Source organism: Hyla sarda, chromosome 9 (assembly GCF_029499605.1).
Source record: "Hyla sarda isolate aHylSar1 chromosome 9, aHylSar1.hap1, whole genome shotgun sequence".
Lineage (NCBI taxonomy): Eukaryota > Metazoa > Chordata > Amphibia > Anura > Hylidae > Hyla > Hyla sarda.
In genome coordinates, this window is record NC_079197.1 from 6,188,224 (window position 1) to 6,203,902 (window position 15,679).

The 15,679-nt window shown below is 44.0% G+C and overlaps 1 protein-coding gene and 1 long non-coding RNA gene across 5 annotated transcripts in view; one reads left to right on the plus strand and one right to left on the minus strand.

Moving 5' to 3' along the window:
- The window catches only part of ENTPD2 (ectonucleoside triphosphate diphosphohydrolase 2), a 60,359-nt gene that overhangs the window by 11,957 nt on the left and 32,723 nt on the right, over positions 1-15,679 (minus strand). Inside the window, exon 4 of the mRNA XM_056540199.1 lies at positions 8,315-8,474. Within this exon, the coding sequence (XP_056396174.1) occupies positions 8,315-8,474 (160 nt within the window). The remainder of the gene's footprint in view (positions 1-8,314; positions 8,475-15,679) is intronic.
- LOC130291466 (uncharacterized) overlaps positions 1-15,679 on the plus strand; it is a 64,862-nt gene that overhangs the window by 6,953 nt on the left and 42,230 nt on the right. The window lies entirely within an intron of this gene.

The window sequence follows — 15,679 nt, forward strand, 5'->3', positions numbered from 1 at the left end:
ATTATTTCGATTAATCAACTAATCGGATAAAAATAACCATAGTGAAGAAGAAGATAATTGGTGAGATAGATTTGGGAGGGAAGGGGGAGGGGATCAGGCTGAAGGTCTTCTGTGTGTTTTAGGTAAGGGATGCATTGTGTGATAAAGAGTTTGTGGGGTCGGCTAGATGCTGAGCTTTTCAGAGGATGAAAGGACAAGCTTTTTATTATATTGAAATACATATTATTATTTTAAATGTATATATTATTTTTTCTTCTAAGGGCTATACCCCCCTCCCTGTTTCTTACCTGTGGCCAGATAGGAGGGGCAGCACATTCCATAGTTGTCCATCCTATGTACCCCCAGCAGTCTATTTAGTAAAGAGGGGGCCAGGACACATAATAATAATAAGAGGGGGCCAGCACACATAATAATAAGAGGGGGCCAGCACACATAATAATAAGAGGGGGCCAGCACACATAATAATAATAAGAGGGGGCCAGCACACATAATAATAACCAGAACACATAATAACCAGCACACATAATAAGAGGGGGCCAGGACACATAATAATAATAAGAGGGGGCCAGCACACATAATAATAACCAGAACACATAATAACCAGCACACATAATAAGAGGGGGCCAGGACACATAATAATAATAATAATAAGAGGGGGCCAGTACACATAATAATAATAAGAGGGGGCCAGGACACATAATAATAATAATAATAAGAGGGGGCCAGTACACATAATAATAATAAGAGGGGGCCAGGACACATAATAATAATAAGAGGGGGCCAGGACACATAATAATAATAATAATAATAATAAGAGGGGGCCAGGACACATAATAATAATAAGAGGGGGCCAGGACACATAATAATAATAAGAGGGGGCCAGCACACATAATAATAACCAGAACACATAATAACCAGCACACATAATAAGAGGGGGCCAGGACACATAATAATAAGAGGCGGCCAGTACACATAATAATAATAATAAGAGGGGGCCAGCACACATAATAATAAGAGGGGGCCAGCACACATAATAAGAGGGGACCAGCACACATAATAAGAGGGGACCAGCACACATAATAAGAGGGTGCCAGGACACATAATAAGAGGGGGCCAGCACACATAATAAGAGGGGGCCAGCACACATAATAAGAGGGGGCCAGCACACATAATAAGAGGGGGCCAGCACACATAATAAGAGGGGGCCAGCACACATAATAAGAGGGGACCAGCACACATAATAAGAGGGGGCCAGGACACATAATAATAAGAGGGGGCCAGGACACATAATAATAAGAGGGGGCCAGGACACATAATAAGAGGGGGCCAGCACACATAATAAGAGGGGGCCAGCACACATAATAAGAGGGGGCCAGCACACATAATAAGAGGGGGCCAGCACACATAATAAGAGGGGGCCAGCACACATAATAATAAGAGGGGGCCAGCACACATAATAATAAGAGGGGGCCAGGACACATAATAATAAGAGGGGGCCAGCACACATAATAAGAGGGGGCCAGCACACATAATAAGAGGGGGCCAGCACACATAATAAGAGGGGGCCAGCACACATAATAAGAGGGGGCCAGCACACATAATAAGAGGGGGCCAGCACACATAATAAGAGGGGGCCAGGACACATAATAATAAGAGGGGGCCAGGACACATAATAAGAGGGGGCCAGCACACATAATAATAAGAGGGGGCCAGGACACATAATAATAAGAGGGGGCCAGGACACATAATAATAAGAGGGGGCCAGCACACATAATAAGAGGGGGCCAGCACACATAATAAGAGGGGGCCAGCACACATAATAAGAGGGGACCAGCACACATAATAAGAGGGGGCCAGGACACATAATAATAAGAGGGGGCCAGGACACATAATAATAAGAGGGGGCCAGGACACATAATAAGAGGGGGCCAGCACACATAATAAGAGGGGGCCAGCACACATAATAAGAGGGGGCCAGCACACATAATAAGAGGGGACCAGCACACATAATAAGAGGGGGCCAGCACACATAATAAGAGGGGGCCAGGACACATAATAATAAGAGGGGGCCAGGACACATAATAATAAGAGGGGGCCAGGACACATAATAAGAGGGGGCCAGCACACATAATAATAATAAGAGGGGGCCAGCACACATAATAAGAGGGGGCCAGCACACATAATAAGAGGGGGCCAGCACACATAATAAGAGGGGGCCAGCACACATAATAAGAGGGGGCCAGCACACATAATAAGAGGGGGCCAGCACACATAATCTTCCTCTTCCTGCTTCTTCTCTCTGCAGCTATTGCTAGCCTGGCCTGCAGAACAGACTCCACCAACAGATTAATCTATTTAAAAAAATTGTTGACAGCTATTTTCTTAATCGATTAGTTGCCTATAAATTAGTTGTTTCAGCAGTATTTTAGCAGTTATTTTTTATTTTATTTTACCATATCTTTAAGGGCGGGTTCACACTGCGCATTTGTCTCAGTTTCACTCTGTTACAGTACATTTAATTTTGCTGTATACAAAAACAGGGTCAACTATGCTGTGTGTATGGCAAAATAAAAAAAAGTGTATGTTTTAAAAGTCAATGGATTTCTATGGATACGTTGCGCTGGTGATTGACAGCTGGCATGCGCAGGAGAAGCCCACAGGGACGCCGAGGGCAGGCGACCTCTATGTGTCAATCACCTAACAAGGTAACTGGCGTGCAGCCCCAGAGCATTGTGGACCCTAGGCCCCACCTCTCTGACTGCTGGCCTGACTCCCAGAGGAACTAAAAAGGAATTATTTGTAAGTATAAAGAAGCCCGATTCCTAAATACATATATGCCTAGAATATGCCTGTGAAGCCCTAGTGCACTGTGTGTGCAGCTTCACAGGCCTATATTAGGTAACGGTTGCACTTCAGCCCATACATTTGAATCCTGTTTATAGATGACTTTGTCACACAAGAAAAAAAGAGAAAAAAGTGGAATTTTCTCCCCTAGTGAAGGCTGTTTATAAGTGATAAAATAGGTACAAGGACAGACACTCACCAAGTAGGGTTGCGCTCAGAGCACAACACCTAATCTTGCATTGTCAAAGACTCCAGACCCGCAGCCAAGGTCCTCTGGAAGCAGGCTCGCTGTCCCAGTATGAAGCAATAGTAGGAAACGTGACCGTTCCTGGTGCTTGTTTTCTGGACAGTAATACAGGGTGGGCCATTTATATGGATACACCTTAATAAAATGGGAATGGTTGGTGATATTAACTTCCTGTTTGTGGCACATTAGTATATGTGAGGGGGGAAACTTTTCAAGATGGGTGGTGACCATGGCGGCCATTTTGAAGTCGGACATTTTGAATCCAACTTTTGTTTTTTCAATAGGAAGAGGGTCATGTGACACATCAAAATTATTGGGAATTTCACAAGAAAAACACTGGTGTGCTTGGTTTTAACGTAACTTTATTCTTTCATTAGTTATTTACAAGTTTTTCTTTGTTTACAGCCATTGACATGTCGCCGAGGTTAACACGTGAGGAGTGGATAGAAATTGTGTTGATGTCTGGTGAACGCAGTAACCGGGTCATTGCAGCAGATTTCAAAGCAAGATTTCACCACCCATCTTGAAAAGTTCCCCCCCCCTCACATATACTAATGTGCCACAAACAGGAAGTTAATATCACCAACCATTCCCATTTTATTAAGGTGTATCCATATAAATGGCCCACCCTGTAGATTAAGACATCTGGTATATTCCTTTAAAGGGGTTCTCCGGTGCTTAAACAGCTTATCCCCTATCCAAAGGATAGGGGATAAGATGCCTGATCGTTGGAGTCCCGCCGCTGGGGACCCCCGGGATCATGCACATGGCACCCCATTTGTAATCAGTCCCCGGAGTGTGTTCACTCCGGGACTGATTACCGGCGACTACAGGGCGGGCGGCATGTGACGTCACGCCTCCGCCCCTCAATGCAAGCCTACGGGAGGGGGCGTGATAGCTATCACAACCCCCTCCTGTAGGCTTGCATTGCGGGGCGGAGCGTGATGTCACACGCCGGCGCAGGTGTGACGTCACACGCCGCCCGCCCTGTAGTTGCCCGTAATCAGACCCTGAGCGAACACACTCCGGGGACTGATTACAAACGGGGTGCCACGTGCATGTTCCCGGGGGTCCCCAGCGGCGGGACTCCCACGATCAAGCATCTTATCCCCTATCCTTTGGATAGGGGATAAGATGTTTAAGCACTGGAGAACCCCTTTAAAGCTGGTTTATTGAGCAAATACACAGGCAACGTGTTTCTGGTCCATACCCTTCGTCAAGCAAACAAAACGTGTTGCCTGTGTATTCACTCAATAAACCAGCTTTAAAAAGGAATATACCAGATGTCTTTATCCATTACTGTCCTGAGAACCAGCGCCAGGAACGGTCCCGTTTTCTACTTCCCTACTATGGCCTAATATGACTTTGTGGGAGACAAAAACAGTGTGAACCCACCCTAAATGTACAGTAACCCACAGTAACCTACATCACTGGTGGTCAAGAGATCCCATTTTATATAGGATTTATGTAGGTACCTTATGCACATTTGATTTCAGCAGTTTTATAGTTTTGTGTGTTGTTTGAAGTGCCAGGGGTTTTAGTGTTTACTAGGCATCAGCGCTGTGTTTTCCCTAAATTTCCTTAAACGCCAGCATCAAAAAACACATGTTCACTTTATTCCCTATGGCCAGCACATCCAGACCAATGAGTATTCTGTATGAACCCCCCCATTACATAACAATCTCATAATACAAGCATAAAATCCCATATATGACCTGATCCTCCCCGAGTCACACAAACATACTTATCTACCACACAGTCTGGAGGCTCAGGATATCTTTAGCTTTACACTCACTTTCCTTGCCAAGGGCAGCATGCAGGTTCTAACCCGTCCACCAAGTTTCTGCAGTCTTCACATGACATTAAATAATAAGAAACTCAACGCAGGCAAATAAATCTGATTGTACTAAGAAGTCCGAGCTCTGGTACTGTACAGAGTAAGGAGCTCAGAGCTGACAAAAAAAAAGATGGGAGACAAAGATCGCTGAGAGCCAGGGAGTAAAGGGTACTACTGCACACTTATCCCCTCTCATTCTCTGAGACCCCGACAAATTAAAACTTTTACTGAAAATATATCTAGTTTACACAAGCGCTGGTATGGGAGGAGCGGAATAAACTAACCCTAGCTGCAGCTATACCAGAAAAACACACTTCTCCGTATGTTGTGTTATGGTAAAAATATGTAATAAATAGTATTTTGGTATGCACTGCTAGGGGTATGAGAGAATAGTAGATACATGGTGCGTACCTGAACCTGTAGTGTGAGAGGAATTAGTCTGTACAGCAGGTAAAGATAGTGGTGATACACAGTATATCTTGCTGGATACTTCTGACACAATATTGCATAGGGCTAATGCATAGGAGTGCCCCGGGCAGTCTGTTGCTATGGGAGATGCCGGGTGTGTGATGCGCTGATGTGCGTTCAGTCATTCGTGCTCTGTCTGTCCATCTGGTTGATTTGTGTCCCCTGCGATGTAGATCCCGTGTGTTTTTGCTGGATGCTGATGTTGTCCCTCGTTGCGGTGCAGCAGGAGATCGCCCTGGCCGGTGGCATCTCAACCGAGCTGCAGTGCGACTTCCGAGTGAGATGATGTTACTACGGCGGCTCCTTTGGTCCACAATACCTCGACGCGTTTCAGAAACTGAGTCTGTTTCCTTTGGTCTCCAAACGAAGGAAACCGACTCACAGTATCTCGAAACACGTCGAGGTATTGTGGACCACAGGAGCCGCTGTAGTGAGCTGACAAAAAAAATAAAAAGATTGGAGACAAAGATCGCTGAGAGCTGGAGAGTAAAGGGCAGTGCTGCACATTGCACTCTCATTCTCCGAGACCCCGACTAATTAAAACTTTTACTGAAAATATATCTAGTTTACACAAGCGCTGGTATAGGAGGAGCGGAATAAACTAACCCTAGCTGCAGCTATACCAGAAAAACGTAGACAGCCTTTGGCTGTCCGGGCATGCTGGGAGTTGTGGTTTGGCCACAGCTGGAGGCACCCTGGTTGGGAAACACTGTTCCAAAACATGAGCAAATCCCCATAGCAAACCCCCTGCTTTGGATAGTTCCTGATATGGACAGAGGTGGCAGCAGAGCCAGAAAGTTAAACAAATTTATAAGTTACTTCTATAAAAAAAATCTTTACCCTTCCAGTACTTATTAGCAACTGTATGCTACAGAGGAAATTCTTTTCTTTTTTAATTTCTTTTTTTTTTCTTATCCACAGTGCTCTCTGCTGACACCTCTGTCCGTGTCAGGAACTGTCCAGAGCAGTATAGGTTTTCTATGGGGATTTTCTCCTGCTCTGGACAGTTCCTGATACAGTCATCAGGTGTCAGCAGAGAGCACTGTGGACAAGACAAAAAAGAAATTCAAAAAGAAAAAATTTCCTCTGTAGTACAGGGATCCCCCGACCTACGATGGCCCGACATACAAAAGAATCGTATGTTGAAATTATCGTATGTCGGGGCCATCGCATAAACGGGTATCCGGCATCGCAGACTGCTTCAGCTGCCACCGGATAGCCGTTTAATGTGCCCCGGTGAGTGTCACTCACCTGTCCCCGCCACTCCTTACCTTCCTCTTTAGGCTTCGCTGCATGGTCGTCGCTCTCCTTAGTCGTCATCACGTCGCCGCGCACGCCGTCCCTTCATCCAATAGGAGCGACGCGCGCAGCAACGTGATAACGGCGATGGAGAGCGACGATCCAAAGTAGCGAGGACTCCCCCGGGGACATGATGACAGCAACGATGCAGGGCAGCGGCAGGGACTTGCGAGTATAACTTTCTATATTACTGTTGCACGGATCCCTCAACATACGATGGATTCAAGTGACGATGGTTCATATGGAACGAATTACCATCATATGTTGATATATCACTGTATACAGCAGCTAATAAGTACTTAAAGGGTAAAGATTAATAGAAGTAATTTACAAATCTGTTTAACTTTCTGGCACAAGTTAATTTAAAAATAAAAAAAGAAAAATGTTTTCCACCGGAGTACCCCTTTAAGTCTCAGGGTCACCCAGGCGTTCATAGCAACTGTTCAGAACAGTGTAAGGGAATCTAAGGCTAGGTTCAGAATACAGAATTTCCGCCTGCAAGTCTGCTTTAAAATTGCAGGCGGAAATTCCGCTTGCTAAAACGTATAGTATAGTGCATGGGTTTCCATTCACACTTCGGAATTTGTGAAGCGGAATTTGGGAACGGAAAATCCGCTTGGAAATTTCCGCCTGAAGAATGGCGTTGCTCTTTCTTCAGGCGGAAATACTCGCGGAACACATTGCAGTCTATTGGAGACTGCAGTGTCCGCGCGGTCCTAGCGCCGACTGATTCAGCCGCACTCGGAATGAAAATTTCCGCCCGGAGATTCCGTAGTCTGAACCTAGCCTAAGGCATGCAGCTCATCCAGTATAGTCGTATCTCTAGGCTGGTTTTATGGGCACAATACAGATGCATTTTTGTTTCCATATTCTAGTCTCCATTCCCAGCCACACTAATGACCCACATGGTTGGTAATAACTTTGTCTTGATGTAGATTGCTGACTGCAGTATCTCGGCAGCACTGACTCAGGCTTGAATCATACAACTTAAACCTGACTTTCACTCTTATAAAAGTGGTTTGTTTGCATTAGATTTCATTGTTCTGTTATAGTCTATCTGGAGCCGGATCAGACCTCCCGGGTACAGAGAGCTGTGCAGGTGAATGGAGGCATCTCACCCACTCATGTCTGTTTACATCCCGACATGCAGCACCAGCTCCCTGCCAAGATGTCTCATCTCTTTTCATGCCCTGCTAATTCCTTAATAAGGTCCAGTCCTTTATCCCACAGACCTTCACAATGCAGGAGACGATCCCACGTCTGGAAGCCAACATGCCCTGAGGCAAAGAACTAACAATATCCTGTGGAGCTGGCACTCTTGGCAGTCAGTCCCTGCACGATCAAAGCTACTTGTATCGTAATAATCTTATTATTATTATTATTACAGCCTCACCCACACACATCAGTCCACCCCGATTCAGGAATAAAATGCTGGTTGGACACCAAAGGCCACTGTTTCCCAACCAGGCTGCCCCTTTGCAAAACTACAACTCCCAGCATGCCCGGACAGCCAAAGGCTGTCCGGGCATGCTGGGAGTTGTAGTTTTGTAACACTTGGAGGCACCCTGGTTGGGAAACACTGCCACATAAATCCAGCTGCGTTAACTTCTGCTTCATACCTTGATGAAGTTCTCCATGAGATAGTTGGCTGTGACCCAGCCGAACACCCCCTCATCCTGACCCGACAGGATCCTGGCCCCTCGGAATTCAAAGGGATAGGACTTCAGTGTACTGCTGACAGCTTCTAGGACTTTGTCCGAGGCGTCTGGATTGGTCCAGCTGTGGATAGTGAACAACAACAAGCTCAGGTCTAGATACACGTGTAAACGTTACATACATGATGACCATACCTAGGCTGGGTTCACATCCCGTTTTTCCCCATACGGAAGCGCATACAGCAGGGTAGAGCTAAAAACTTGCGCTCCTGTATCCCTGCGTATGCGGGCCCGTATGTAATTCATTTCAATGAGCCAACAGCAGTGAATCGGTCGGCTCATTTTTCCCCATATGCGGTTTTCTACCATACCTAAAACAGTAGTCAACCACGATTTTAGGTCCGGTAGAAAACCGCATACGGGGAAAAATCCGGTCGGCTCTTTGAAATGAATTACATACAGGACCGCATACGCAGAGATACAGGCGCGCAAGTTTTTAGCTCCCCCCTGCCGTATGCCCTCCCGTATGGGGAAAAACGTGATCCCAGCCTTACAAATTCTTATAAGACCTCATGGTGCAAGCTTTGACCATCTACTGACTTAAGTGTGTCTACAGGATCAGTATTATAGTAGTTATATTCTTGTATATAGGAGGCAGCATTATAGTAATTACTATAATACTGCTCCTATATACAAGAATATAACTACTATAATACTGCCTCCTATATACAAGAATATAGTTATATTCTTGTATATAGGAGCAGTATTATAGTAGTTATATTCTTGTATATAGGAGGCAGTATTATAGTAGTTATATTCTTGTATATAGGAGCAGTATTATAGTAGTTATATTCTTGTATATAGGAGCAGTATTATAGTAGTTATATTCTTGTATATAGGAGCAGTATTATAGTAGTTATATTCTTGTATATAGGAGGCAGTATTATAGTAGTTATATTCTTGTATATAGGAGCAGTATAATAGTAGTTATATTCTTGTATATAGGAGCAGTATTATAGTAGTTATATTCTTGTATATAGGAGCAGTATTATAGTAGTTATATTCTTGTATATAGGAGGCAGTATTATAGTAGTTATATTCTTGTATATAGGGGGCAGTATTATAGTAGTTATATTCTTGTATATAGGAGGAGTATTATAGTAGTTATATTCTTGTATATAGGAGCAGTATTATAGTAGTTATATTCTTGTATATAGGAGCAGTATTATAGTAGTTATATTCTTGTATATAGGAGCAGTATTATAGTAGTTATATTCTTGTATATAGGGGGCAGTATTATAGTAGTTATATTCTTGTATACAGGGGCAGTATTATAGTAGTTATATTCTTGTATATAGGAGTAGTATTATAGTAGTTATATTCTTGTATATAGGAGGCAGTATTATAGCAGTTATATTCTTGTAACTATGTATACAGGGGCAGTATTATAGTAGTTATATTCTTGTATATAGGAGCAGTATTATAGTAGTTATATTCTTGTATATAGGAGTAGTATTATAGTAGTTATATTCTTGTATATAGGAGGCAGTATTATAGTAGTTATATTCTTGTATATAGGAGCAGTATTATAGTAGTTATATTCTTGTATATAGGAGCAGTATTATAGTAGTTATATTCTTGTATACAGGGGCAGTATTATAGTAGTTATATTCTTGTATATAGGAGCAGTATTATAGTAGTTATATTCTTGTATATAGGAGGCAGTATTATAGTAGTTATATTCTTGTATATAGGAGCAGTATTATAGTAGTTATATTCTTGTATATAGGAGGCAGTATTATAGTAGTTATATTCTTGTATATAGGAGGCAGTATTATAGTAGTTATATTCTTGTATATAGGAGGCAGTATTATAGTAGTTATATTCTTGTATACAGGGGCAGTATTATAGTAGTTATATTCTTGTATACAGGGGCAGTATTATAGTAGTTATATTCTTGTACAAAATAACATTAATGCTTATGCAGAATTATAAAACTACATCCCTTTCCCTTATCCCCTTACATCCTTCCCTTCAATCCCCTGGTTGGACTTGATGGACGTATGTCTTTTTTCAACCATACTAACTATGTAACTATGTATACAGGGGCAGTATTATAGTAGTTATATTCTTGTATATAGGGGGCAGTATTATAGTAGTTATATTCTTGTATACAGGGGCAGTATTATAGTAGTTATATTCTTGTATATAGGGGGCAGTATTATAGTAGTTATATTCTTGTATACAGGGGCAGTATTATAGTAGTTATATTCTTGTATATAGCAGGCAGTATTATAGTAGTTATATTCTTGTATATAGGGGCAGTATTATAGTAGTTATATTCTTGTATATAGGAGGTAGTATTATAGTAGTTATATTCTTGTATATAGGAGCAGTATTATAGTAGTTATATTCTTGTATATAGGAGGCAGTATTATAGTAGTTATATTCTTGTATATAGGGGCAGTATTATAGTAGTTATATTCTTGTATATAGGAGCAGTATTATAGTAGTTATATTCTTGTATATAGGAGCAGTATTATAGTAGTTATATTCTTGTATATAGGGGCAGTATTATAGTAGTTATATTCTTGTATATAGGAACAGTATTATAGTAGTTATATTCTTGTATATAGAGGGCAGTATTATAGTAGTTATATTCTTGTATATAGGAGGCAATTTTTATTGTGCAAACAAACAAAATTACAATTAACATAATTTCTTACAATGCAAAACAAAAATAACAAGCATTGTACACACAATGACTACTCAACTAGAGTATGTACAGAGTAATATTAAACTTAGAAAGTCCACATTTGCTGGAAAAGGAAAAACACAAAAAATTTAATAAAATAACATGACATCATCTGTGTTAAACCAAAGAGACATTCCTCCATAATTTCCCATTATTTTGGTTCCTCCGTATCTCTAATGACTTTACCCACTGGAGCTCAGACATTATCTGGCTTACTGCTGTGTTGTGATGGAATGGCTCATTGTGTATGGACACTCTAGTTCTCATGTGCCAATGGTAATATTTAATGATTGTTATAATTATGTACATTGTCTCTCTGTCTACAGTCCTGTTACTGGATGGTACAGCATATATGATGTCAGGATACGTCAGGTTCTGCAGTAATGGGATGTTCAGCTTACTGGACACTTCTTCCCATATCCTCCTCCCGGCCCTGCAGTCAGATATGAAATGCTCCATAGTCTCCTCCTGCTGACAACCCAGAGGACAGTTCCTATCTGAGACACTTAGATATTTCAGGTTACCCCTGACAAAGAGCCTCCCATGGAGCGACAGCCAAGCTATGTCAAAGAATTTTGCGGGGAGTCGTTTCCCATTGAGGAACTTAAGACTTTCCTGTAAAGTGCTGGTCACACAGTCCCTCAAGGCAAGTGGAGAGCAGAAGAAAGCCCTACAAACCCTTACGTATAGATCCTTCCTTGGCTTACTCTCTATATAGGACTTCTCAATGCGCCATCTCTTCAGACATCTGAGCCCGTATTCCAGGTACGGGGGGAGGTAGTCACGCGTCCATCTCCCCCTCTTGAGACTGCCGCCTCGCACCCAAGACTCTGCAAAAGGCAATATCCAGTCCCTGATACTATTCGCCCACAGAGAGCTGTTTGAGTCCATGCAACCAAAATTAACTTTTAGAAACATGGAGTCAAAGAACACCCTTGGATTCAGCATATCCAACCCACCCTCTCTCCTCTGTAGGTAGGTGACCCCTCTTTTTATCAGGTTCAACCTGTTCCCCCAGAACATTTGGAAGAACAGGCTAAAGAGCCGAGCAGAGAAAGATTCTGGCAAAGGAAAAACAACAGAGACATACAAAAAGACAGGGACCAGGTAAGTCTTCAACATTTTAACCCTTTCTCTATAGGTCAGCCTCCAGTTCTTCCATCGCTGAACCTTTGCATTTCCGGCTTCCAACTTCTCTTCCCAATTTAATTTGGCGTTATCGTCCCTCCCGAATTTGACCCCTAGGATTTTAATATAGGAGGAGGCTCTCACAAATTGGAGCAGATCAAAGTCTGGATCAGAATCAGATATCCAGAGAGCTTGACTCTTCTCAAGGTTGACCAGAGACCCTGAGGCCTCCGAGTAACTTCTGATGGCTGCAGACAACATCTCCACCTCACGAGGCTCAGATATCACTACAGTCACATCATCCGCGTAGGCAACAACACTCAGGGGTAGGCAGTGGGGGACCGGCACCCCCTGAAAACCACACTCCTGCAGTGACCTCAGAAACGGGTCTAAGGCAAACACATACAGCAGCGGACTCAGTGGGCAACCTTGTCTCACCCCCGCCTCAACCCTGAAGGTGTCACCTTGCCAACCATTGATCAGAGGAAAGCTCTCGGCCTCACAATACAAAGTCTTCAGCCAATCGATGAATTGTCCCGGAATACCGTACTTTGACAAAGTGGCCCATAGATACTCGTGATCTACTCTGTCAAAGGCTTTAGCCTGGTCAAGACTCACAACATATCTCCCACACCTCAGGGCTTTACATCTCTCAAACATCTCCCTTATGGAGATCACTGCCCCAGAGATGTTCCGCCCTTTTACTGTGCCATACTGACAGCCTGCCAACAGTGCCGGGGACAGACAAACTAACCTAGAAAACAGGATTTTTGCCAGAATCTTCCTGTCGACATTCAAGAGGGCAATCGGCCTCCAGTTCTTGATGTCACTCGGCTCTTTACCTTTAGACAGCAGAATCAGCGAGGACACTCTCATGGATGGAGGCATCAGGTGACTTTCTAGACAATTTGTGTAAACATCCACGAGGATTGGGGCCAAGAGGTCTCTGAATGTCTTATAGAATTCTGCTGTTATCCCATCTGGACCTGGTGCCTTCTTCAGATGTAACTTATCAATGGCCTCTTTGACCTCTGCCACCGTCAATTCTGCTGTCAAAGGAGAAAAGTCCAAATCATTAGTATCAGGGAGCGGAGTTGTCTCCAAGAATTGGGTCATCTTGTCTCTATCCAAAACCTTCCTCTGAAACAAGTCAGCATAGTACGATCTCACCACCCCCAGGATACCCTCCCGAGATTCCTGCAAAACACCCTGGGAGTCAGTGAGACCGGTGACAGATTTATTTGCCACCCGCTCCCGGCAATTCTCAAAGGGATCAGGAGACCCTAAGGACCCATAATCCCGTTCAAGAACCAGGGAGGTATACCTGCTGTACTGATACTGCCTTATCTCAGATTTCAGCCGGTCTATCCTTTGTTGGTCCCCACCCGCCGAATACAGTGACTCCAATTCTTTGCGCAGCTTGAGATACTGGCCATACTTACTCTTCCCCTTTATAACTGACAGTCTCTTTAAGAGGGTTCTGATCTCATCCTTGACATCCTCCCACCAGGCGGCCATATCATCATAGAAGTCCACCCTCTCTAGTTGACCCTGTATAAGAGAGTGAACCTGCCTCTGCACAGAAGGATCCTCTAATAGGCTGGAATTCAGTCTCCACAACCCTCTACCTGTCTCAGGACACCGTGTGACACCCAAACAGAAATATAAGGCCAGATGGTCAGAATAAGGGACGATCTTCTCATCTTTCTCACCAATCGTCTCTGTAGGACTAACCAGAGCCAAATCTATCCTACTGCTTCTTCCACCACAAAAATAGGTATACTTTGCCTTCCGACCACCCTGCACAAACACATCTGACAACCCGGCCTGTAGAATGATTTGGTTTAAGACCTTGGAGTCTCGTGTTAGAGGTCTATTAGAGGATCTGTCACTAGTTGTTCTGGAGGCATTAAAATCTCCAGCCAAGATGACGGGGACAGACGTGAAGAGATATGGCTTCACTTCATTATAAAGGTTAACCCTTTCAGTCACTGTCTGTGAACCATAGATATTAATGAGTCGGAGCCTTCTACCCCGAATAGTAACTTCTAGCATTAGGCACCTTCCCATCAATACCTCTGTCAGCCTATGTACAGTTACATCATTGGTGGTAAAGAGGATAGAGACCCCGGCACTTGGTTCCACAGCCAGTGACCAAAAGGATGGACCAGACCGCCATTCCCGCTCTGCCTCACGTAACAGTCCTTGAGTATTTAAACGTGTCTCCTGTAAGAAGAAGATGTCAGCATCAATAGACTTTAGATGGTCATATACGATGTGTCTGGTCCTCCTCACTCTGACACTGTTCACATTACTGGAGAACACTTTAAGGGTAAAGTCGGCCATCATAACAAAGGAAAGCAGAAGAAGCAGAGATGTCACCCCCATCATCACAGATCTGAGTCCGAGCCCTCCTGCTGACCACCTGTTTCCATGTCCGATTCGGACAGACGTTTATCCCGCGGGGGTCTCCTTTTTGTGGGGGGATCACCCTCTTGGTCCTCATTAAATTCATCTACCACTCGCTTCAACTCCCTCTCCATCTCTTCCTCAGCGTCTGACTCTGACAACACACTGTACCTATTTGTGATGGTCATTACACCTGACCCGGGGTCTACTTTCTTTTTGGAGGGCTTTTGGACAGTGGTCCATCCCTCCTCAGGCTTACGGCTGGTTTTGTCTTTTTTCCGTCTCTTCTGCGGATTTATTGATGCTGGGGCAGAAGAAGACATGGCCACAACCTGCTCAGTGACCTCCCTGTTCCCCTCAGTGGCTCCTGGCTGGGACTGGTCGGGCACTGTGTCACCAATATTGTCACCCATATTGTCACCCCTAGTGTCACCTACAGTGTCACCCATATTGTCACCCCTAGTGTTATGCTGAGGCTCGGGCTGTGTCACTGCTGACCCTGACACCAACGTCTCCTCCTCCAGGTCCTCTGCCCCCTCCAGCAGGTCCTCATCAGGGAAGTCCTTACAGATGTTATGCCAGGCGTCAGGACAGTCCCTGTGGGAGTGACCGGTCTTACCACAGAGGTTGCAGCGGATGTTCTGGCAGGTGGCGCTGACATGGCCGATCTCCCCACATAAATTACACTTCACCAGGGTGCAGACACTCGCGATATGACCGGTCTTCCCACACTTGAAGCATTTTCTGGGCTGACCTGCATAGAAGCAAACCCCTTTCTCCCGACCAATGAAAAATGAATTGGGCAGATGTTGGGTAATGTTATTAATCTGCCGTAACTTTACCAGGACCTTCCACCCGCCCGTCCATATGCCGTCCTCATCCCTGGTCTTAGTCAGGTCTGACATTAGGTCACAGTGCCTTTTTAACCATACAACAATATCCTGGGGGGGGACAGACTCGTTCCAGAATATTATGGTGACGTTCGCTGTGTCTGGTCTGGAGATGGGGACAAAGCTGAACTTATTCCAGCCATCAGC